Raw genomic sequence first — 7519 nt, 5'->3', positions numbered from 1 at the left:
GCCGTGATGAAGAGATAATCAGAGTTATTCACTTCACCTGTCAGTGCTCATAATGCTATGCATGTGTATATATATACACTACCAGTCAAAAGTTTGGAAACATTACTATTTTTTATGTTTTTGAACGAAGTCTCTTATGCTCATTAAGGCTGCATTTATTTCATAATAAATACAGAAAAAACAGTAATATTGTGAAATATTATTACAGTTTAAAATTATGGTTTTCTATTTTAATATACTTTAAAATATAATTTATTTATGTGATCAAAGCTGAATTGTCAGCATCATTAATCCAGTTTTCAGTGTCACATGATCCTTCAGAAATCTTTCTAATATGGTGATTTATTATCAATGTTGGAAACAGTTGTGCTGCTTAATATTATTTTATAACCTGTGATACTTTTTCAGGATTCTTTGATGAATAAAATGTAAAAAAATATCAGCATTTATTTAAGATAGAAATCTTTTGTAACAATATACACTACCGTTCAAAAGTTTGGGTTATTTTTCTTTCTTTCTTTTTTTTTTTTTTTTTTTTTTTTTGAAAGAAATTAATACTTTTATTCAGCACGGATATGTTAAATTGATAAAAAAGTGATAGTAAAGATTTATATTGTTAGAAAAGATTTATATTTTGAATAAATGCTTTCTGTTTTAACCTTTTATTCATCAGTGAATCCTGAAAAAAGTACCAGTTTCCAAAAAAAAATATTAAGCAACACAACATTTTTCAACACTGATAATAACTGAGTATCAAATCAGCATATTAGAATGATTTCTGAAGGATCATGTGACACTGAAGACTGGAGTAATGATGCTGAAAATTCAGCTTTGATCACTGAAATAAATTATATTTTAAAGTATATTAAAATAGAAAACAATAATTTTAAATTGCAATAATATTTCACATTATTCTTGTTTTTTCTGTATTTATTATGAAATAAATGCAGCCTTAATGAGCATAAAAGACTTAATGTAATGTTTCCAAACTTTTGACTGGTAGTGTGTGTGTGTATATATATATATATATATATATATATATATATATATATATATATATATATATATATATATATATATATATACTGCCCTAGCATATGCATTAAAAACCAGTCAGAACACACAAAGCAACATCCTAGTGTTATGGTGGAGTTTTGCATTCAAATCTCACATAAAACTGTACATGATTGTCATTGATTGCGTCTTTCTGGAGTCATGTGACAGGCATAACCAGTGCTTTCACTTGTTTTCTTGCAGATAAGCTCAGTGCCAACTGGAGTCAGAGCAAAGAGGCCCACTTTGTATGGTACACTCCATTTGCGCTGTAAACCATGTCTGCACTGTATCCACTTGACAAATAGGTACAGGAAAAAAGGGGCTTGCAAAATATTTTCATATTTTTCTGCTTGTTCTTCATTTAAATCCTTATATTGTATACACAATGCTTGGTCTGGTAATTATAGTTTTGTGATGTCCTTCATAACTGTATGTTGTGTATACAGAGGCTCAAGAGTCTCAAGTTTAGTGTTATGTGTGGCCACTGTGTGATCCACTGAAGGTTTACATGTGTGGGTGTGTTTGTTCCCAGCACAGAGATCCGGCTCTCCTCTTTCACAAGGCAAACACGCAACCCTATTCATCACCAGTGCATGTTTAATCTGTAAACTATATCCAAAGCAGGCGACTGGATAAGAAGATTAGCTTGCCTGTGTTGAGAATATTATGTACTTAGTTTCAAGCATATAGAGCAGTATGAGTCAAAAGTTGAGACATCACTGAATGTAGGTTTCTCATGATCTAAAAGACCTTATGATTTAAAGGGTTCTGCTTAAATGCTTCAAATTAGTTTTGCAGAGAACGGTATAGAAAAATATAAAAGTATTTTATTAATAAAAATATGAATTTTGTGGGAAACTACTGGAAAAGTTTGCCAGGTCAGATATCTCAATGCAGTGTGTGTGCAGACGTGATCTAGAAAGAGTAATGACTTGCCACTGCATATTTACCATACATAGGACAAGCTGTTTAGAAAACGGATGGATGGATTACCACATTTGCAGTTTGGTGTCCAAACTTTTCCCTGATACTGCAATAAAAATTGCTCCAATGTGTATTTTTATTTGAAAATATATATTTAATCATTTCACTATAAGATATAAATTGTGATTTCAGTTTATTGATAGTTTCATAAGCTAAAGAAAACTGTATTAAGCTTGTTTTCAACGAGGTCGTTTATTTAAACCCTTCACAGTAGTGTGCATGTGTAGATGTGTGTTAATTTGTCAGCATTTTAAAAACACAAATTCTGGATAGTGCTTATACTGCTGATGGCATATTTCTGGGGACCTGTGAAAACCCTTCTTCCATTTTCTCTTGGCAACACTAATGCAAACATGTCAATGGTTGCTAACAGATTAACACAATATTTCCTCAGGTCATCTACTTTAAGACCAGACAACCGTGTGGCCCAGATCCAGCCCACATCTGGTACAGGTGGATCATACGCAGACCAGATCTGGGCCGAAACTATTGCCGTCAGGGAGCTGTCAAATTTTGGCAAGGCCCAATGTCCCACCTTGTGAAATTACAACCGTTTGGCTCCTTTGACACAAAGAAAGCCATACAAATATATCCTAAAACTCTTGGAGACATAAAAGACCAATCGCAGCAGATTATTTTTGCATTTTTATTGAATAGGTTGACCAAATAAAAGGAACACTTTTATTTCATGGAATGTGGTTTCATAACAGAACATTTTACATATTAAGTCAGGCATGAGTTGTCTTGCTAGGTTGTGCAAGGGTCAGTAAGCCATCAACTTAATACTCCTCTCCTTCTTCATCCTCTTCTCCGACACTGTCTGTGCCAACTTCTTCATAATCTTTCTCCAGGGCAGCCATGTCTTCTCTGGCCTCTGAGAACTCGCCCTCTTCCATACCTTCACCCACATACCAATGAACGAAAGCTCTCTTGGCGTACATCAGATCGAACTTGTGATCCAGACGAGCCCATGCTTCAGCAATGGCTGTAGTGTTGCTCAGCATGCACACGGCTCTCTGCACCTTAGCCAGGTCTCCTCCAGGAACCACAGTCGGGGGCTGGTAGTTGATTCCAACCTTGAATCCAGTGGGACACCAGTCCACAAACTGGATGCTACGCTTTGTCTTGATGGTAGCGATAGCAGAGTTGACATCTTTGGGTACGACATCTCCACGGTACAGCAGACAGCAAGCCATGTACTTGCCGTGACGAGGGTCGCATTTCACCATCTGATTGGCCGGCTCGAAGCAAGCGTTGGTGATGTCAGCAACGGACAGCTGCTCGTGGTAGGCTTTCTCTGCAGAGATCACTGGGGCGTAGGTGGCGAGAGGGAAGTGGATACGTGGATAGGGCACCAGATTAGTTTGGAACTCGGTCAGATCTACATTTAGGGCTCCATCGAAACGCAGGGATGCTGTGATGGAGGAAACGATCTGCCCGATCAGCCTGTTGAGGTTTGTGTAGGTGGGACGCTCAATGTCAAGGTTTCTACGGCAGATATCGTAGATGGCCTCGTTGTCCACCATGAAGGCACAGTCGGAGTGCTCGAGGGTGGTGTGGGTGGTAAGGATGGAGTTGTAGGGCTCAACCACCGCTGTGGACACTTGAGGAGCTGGATAGACAGCAAACTCAAGTTTTGACTTCTTTCCGTAGTCGACAGAGAGCCGTTCCATTAGGAGGGAGGTGAACCCAGAGCCGGTGCCACCACCAAAACTGTGGAAGATCAGGAAGCCCTGGAGCCCAGTGCACTGATCAGCCTGCAAACAAAACAGTGAACATTTTGATGGGGAAATATCTCAATTATAAAAACATTTAATTATAACAAAATTTCCTTCTATTTTTCTTGCCTAGTGACTAGCACATTTAAGGGGGAATGTATACGTTCTGTGAAGTTCTTAACTAACCAGTCCCATCAAGATTACGCAGGACTTTTCCCTGATTTTGCGGCCTAAAATGATTTAATTTGCTGCAGCTTTTCTCAAAACTTGCAGCATATTTTTGTTGCCGTTTTGCAGTATAATAATCAGTAATACAGTATAGCAGTGCAGATGCTGGTATAGGTAATATAGGCACCGCCCAAGGTGGCATGGGGCACCGCTTGCGCACAGTTTTCAGACACAACTTTATTTTTTATAGTTCATGAGGCAGTTTCGATGACGTTATTTCGACAAATGTCGACAGCGCGTTATTGTAATGCTTGTGCATGAATCTCTCTGCTCGCAGGTGGAGACTAGCAAATATTTGCAAATAAAACACTATATAGGCTTCACGGTATGAATTCAATATAAACACGATATCAGCCTGATTTTGGTATGATCCATTTGACTTAAGGTGTCTTGGCGATTCTTACATCCCAACACCTATTGGCATTTACGAAAACAACATGTCTGTGACACTTCACGGTGTCATTAAAGAAAGACTTGCATGTTTAATTTTTTCCAGTCACCCACGACAGGCTGTCACATCAGTGATGTTGACCAATAGGAGCAAAGAAGCTCTTTTGTACACCGCTTATAAACATGGTGAAATGAAAGAGACTATGGTATTGGTGCGGCAATGGAGAAAGATTTGTGGAGCTATTGACTGAATTTTCTGGCTTTCCATGTTTTCACTGTTATATGGTAGGGGGCGCTATTATGCAACTTCTGAAAGATTACTGGATCTGTGGATCAAAACGTGCAAAAAAGGAGCAGAAACAAGTGATAAAAGCAAAGCATTATGCACATTGTAGTCTTTGAAAAAAAAAAAAAGCTATTTTCTCAACTTTTTGTTCAAAATCAAACTTTTTTTTAAATTAAACTTACCCACATTCATGTGTTGATTTAAAAAAAAAAAAAAAAAAAGGCATAAAGCTATAATAAAACTGTTTAAAAGCAAAGGCTCTATTATTTCTCTTGATATATTGCGTGTTCAGATACTCATACAACAAAATATTCTAGGGGCCATGAAAGTTTTGAGAAAAATATATAAAAAATGCTGGTGGTTACTGGCAACTTTATATAAAAAAAAATAAAAAAAAAAACACTGGTAGGGAAAGAGTTAAGATACTCAGTCTATATAACTGGATATCCCAGTGCTCTGTATTACATTACATGAAACTCACTGCAATGCAGCGCCAGGACACTTGAACACATTGAGTAATTTGCTTGGACTCTGAATTATGGATTTTTATTGCCTAATATTGCTTCCACCTCTCAGGTTAACATTTTGCTGAAAAATTGCGGAAAGACAAAAATGCAGTTTGCATTCAATTCTGTGATCGCAGAATCGTGAAATCCTGGGGGACTGACTACAATCTAGTTTATAGGTAAGGCAGTGGCAGTGTGGGTGTCTTACCAGTTTACGAGTTCTGTCCAGCACCAGGTCAATGATCTCCTTGCCAATGGTGTAGTGCCCACGGGCGTAGTTATTGGCAGCATCTTCCTTGCCAGTGATCAACTGCTCAGGGTGGAACAGCTGGCGGTAGGTACCTGTGCGCACCTCATCTGGAACAACAAGAAACTTCTTATAATTGCAGGCTAACCACAACACTTGAAGTTGCCCCAGGGAACAAAATATTACAGCAGGGAGGGAATTAAAAAAAATTGTTTATTACCAATGACAGTGGGCTCCAGGTCGACAAAGACTGCTCTTGGGACATGTTTACCAGCTCCAGTCTCACTGAAGAAGGTGTTGAAGGAGTCATCTCCTCCTCCAATAGTTTTATCACTGGGCATCTGACCATCTGGCTGGATCCCATGCTCTAGACAATACAACTCCCAGCATGCATTGCCCATCTGGGCGCCGGCTTGGCCAACGTGCATGGAAATACATTCACGCTAGAGCAAAAGAGAAAAAAGGAGATGGTTTAACATCAGCAACTTAAAATGCTCAGAAGAAATGTAAATTAAATATCTTATATATTTTGTATTGTGTAAATAAATGGATCTTATTAAAGTAAAAAAGTTAAACATTTTTTTCTGAAGCCCCCTGAAAAAGGATGCGACAGCAGGTATATTTTTACACAAGCACATTATGTCCAGACAGGAAATAGGGCAGAATTATAGGGCAGGATGTTTACTCATGCACACTCTTTTCATATGGAAAGTTGTTGAATTGTGTTGAATGCAGGGACAGGACAGTATAGGTTTCCATTGTAACATTACAAATTAGGTAGATAAGAGGTAGGGACTTTCCTTAAGCTTAAAATGCTAAATGTGTTAGAAATATGATCACTGGCCAGTAACAAAGTATAGCCTAAGATAACCCATTTCCAAAGATCAATTGGTCTACATGTGGATCAATACCCGTTCCCAGCTCCCAACCAGACATACTGCAGCTGTTTCAGTCGTTTTATCTGCATGAGCGCATGCGGGCCTAAATGCTGACTAAGCCTATAGTCTAGGGAGGCTGTGGAATGTCCCCATTTTGCGCTCCTATGATCACTCTTTGAGTGCTCATTTATACATCTAAAACAGAAATACGGAATTAAATGAGTCATTGTTACTAAAAGTATAGTGTGGGGGAAGAGACCCAAAGGGCAGGGCAGGGCTGGTCCCTTCCCCCACCCAACGTGTACCACCCATCTTTGACAAAAAAAAAATGAGAAGAAAAAAGCGCGATATCTGATCGCGCCTTTACTGGAGACCTTTATCCGAGTATTTGAAATTCTGACGTGTCTGCTCCACCCTGTGGCGCATCTAACAAAAGCTTAAGCTTTTTTATCATTTACAAGTTTAATACAATTCTGGATATGTAACATGTGCATCTTATCAGGGCGTTTATCAGTTTTACAAATATATCGGTTTAGTTTTCTGCCTCTGCCCCTTTCTCTTTGTTCTGTGTGCCTTTCGAAAGTGCGTCAGTCATCTTAAAGCTCCTGCTGTTGCGCGTGCGCGCGCATTTGTCTCGCTGCCGCCCAATGCATCGAAATACTTTTAATCCTCCTCGCTAAACACGTAATTGTAAACGAATTTAGATATACATGACTATTTTAAGACAGAAATCACTTCAAATTTAACACAAAACTCAAAGATATTTCGTACTAAACACGAATATCAGGCTGTAAAATAACATTGTATAGACAGAGAAAATAATCGTCTGCCGTATTTGCTAAAAACAAACATAAAATATATGACTCACCATTTTGTCAGATTTTCCTTCAGACCGACGTCAAGGGTTCGGAGAATGAAGGCAGAATTGCCGCGGAAGGGGCCAGACTACGTTTATATAGAGGCGCGCGACCGGATGCAGGAGAGGCGGGGCTCTGGCTTCACTCTGGCGGGAGCGACAGTTAGCGGTCACGAGTGAGGGGAAGGAGGGAACTTTTGGGCGGAATTTCATATTAGCCGACTCATTCAGTCAGAAAAGGATTGAGAGAGAATGGAAAGTGCCCAGTTGTTTGGGTTCTCAATTTAAATTGTAAATAAAATAATAATAAAAAAAAAAACACTACGCAAATATTGGACGCTGAGTGAGGTCGCGTTTATGATATATATTT

General features: G+C 38.7%; 1 protein-coding gene across 1 annotated transcript; it reads right to left on the bottom strand.

Annotated features, from left to right (window-relative positions):
• Nucleotides 1-2672: 2672 nt before the first annotated feature.
• tuba8l4 (tubulin, alpha 8 like 4) lies at nucleotides 2673-7301 on the bottom strand. The gene is made up of 4 exons (XM_067372765.1): nucleotides 7162-7301; nucleotides 5636-5858; nucleotides 5377-5525; nucleotides 2673-3797 (listed from the first exon to the last, which is right to left on the bottom strand). The coding sequence occupies exons 1-4, from the start codon at nucleotides 7162-7164 to the stop codon at nucleotides 2820-2822; spliced, it is 1353 nt and encodes a 450-aa protein (XP_067228866.1). The 5' UTR covers nucleotides 7165-7301; the 3' UTR covers nucleotides 2673-2819.
• Nucleotides 7302-7519: the final 218 nt, after the last annotated feature.

This window comes from Chanodichthys erythropterus, chromosome 21 (genome assembly GCF_024489055.1).
Source record: "Chanodichthys erythropterus isolate Z2021 chromosome 21, ASM2448905v1, whole genome shotgun sequence".
NCBI classification, from domain to species: Eukaryota; Metazoa; Chordata; class Actinopteri; order Cypriniformes; family Xenocyprididae; genus Chanodichthys; species Chanodichthys erythropterus.
This window is presented reverse-complemented; position numbering and strand designations above follow the sequence as displayed.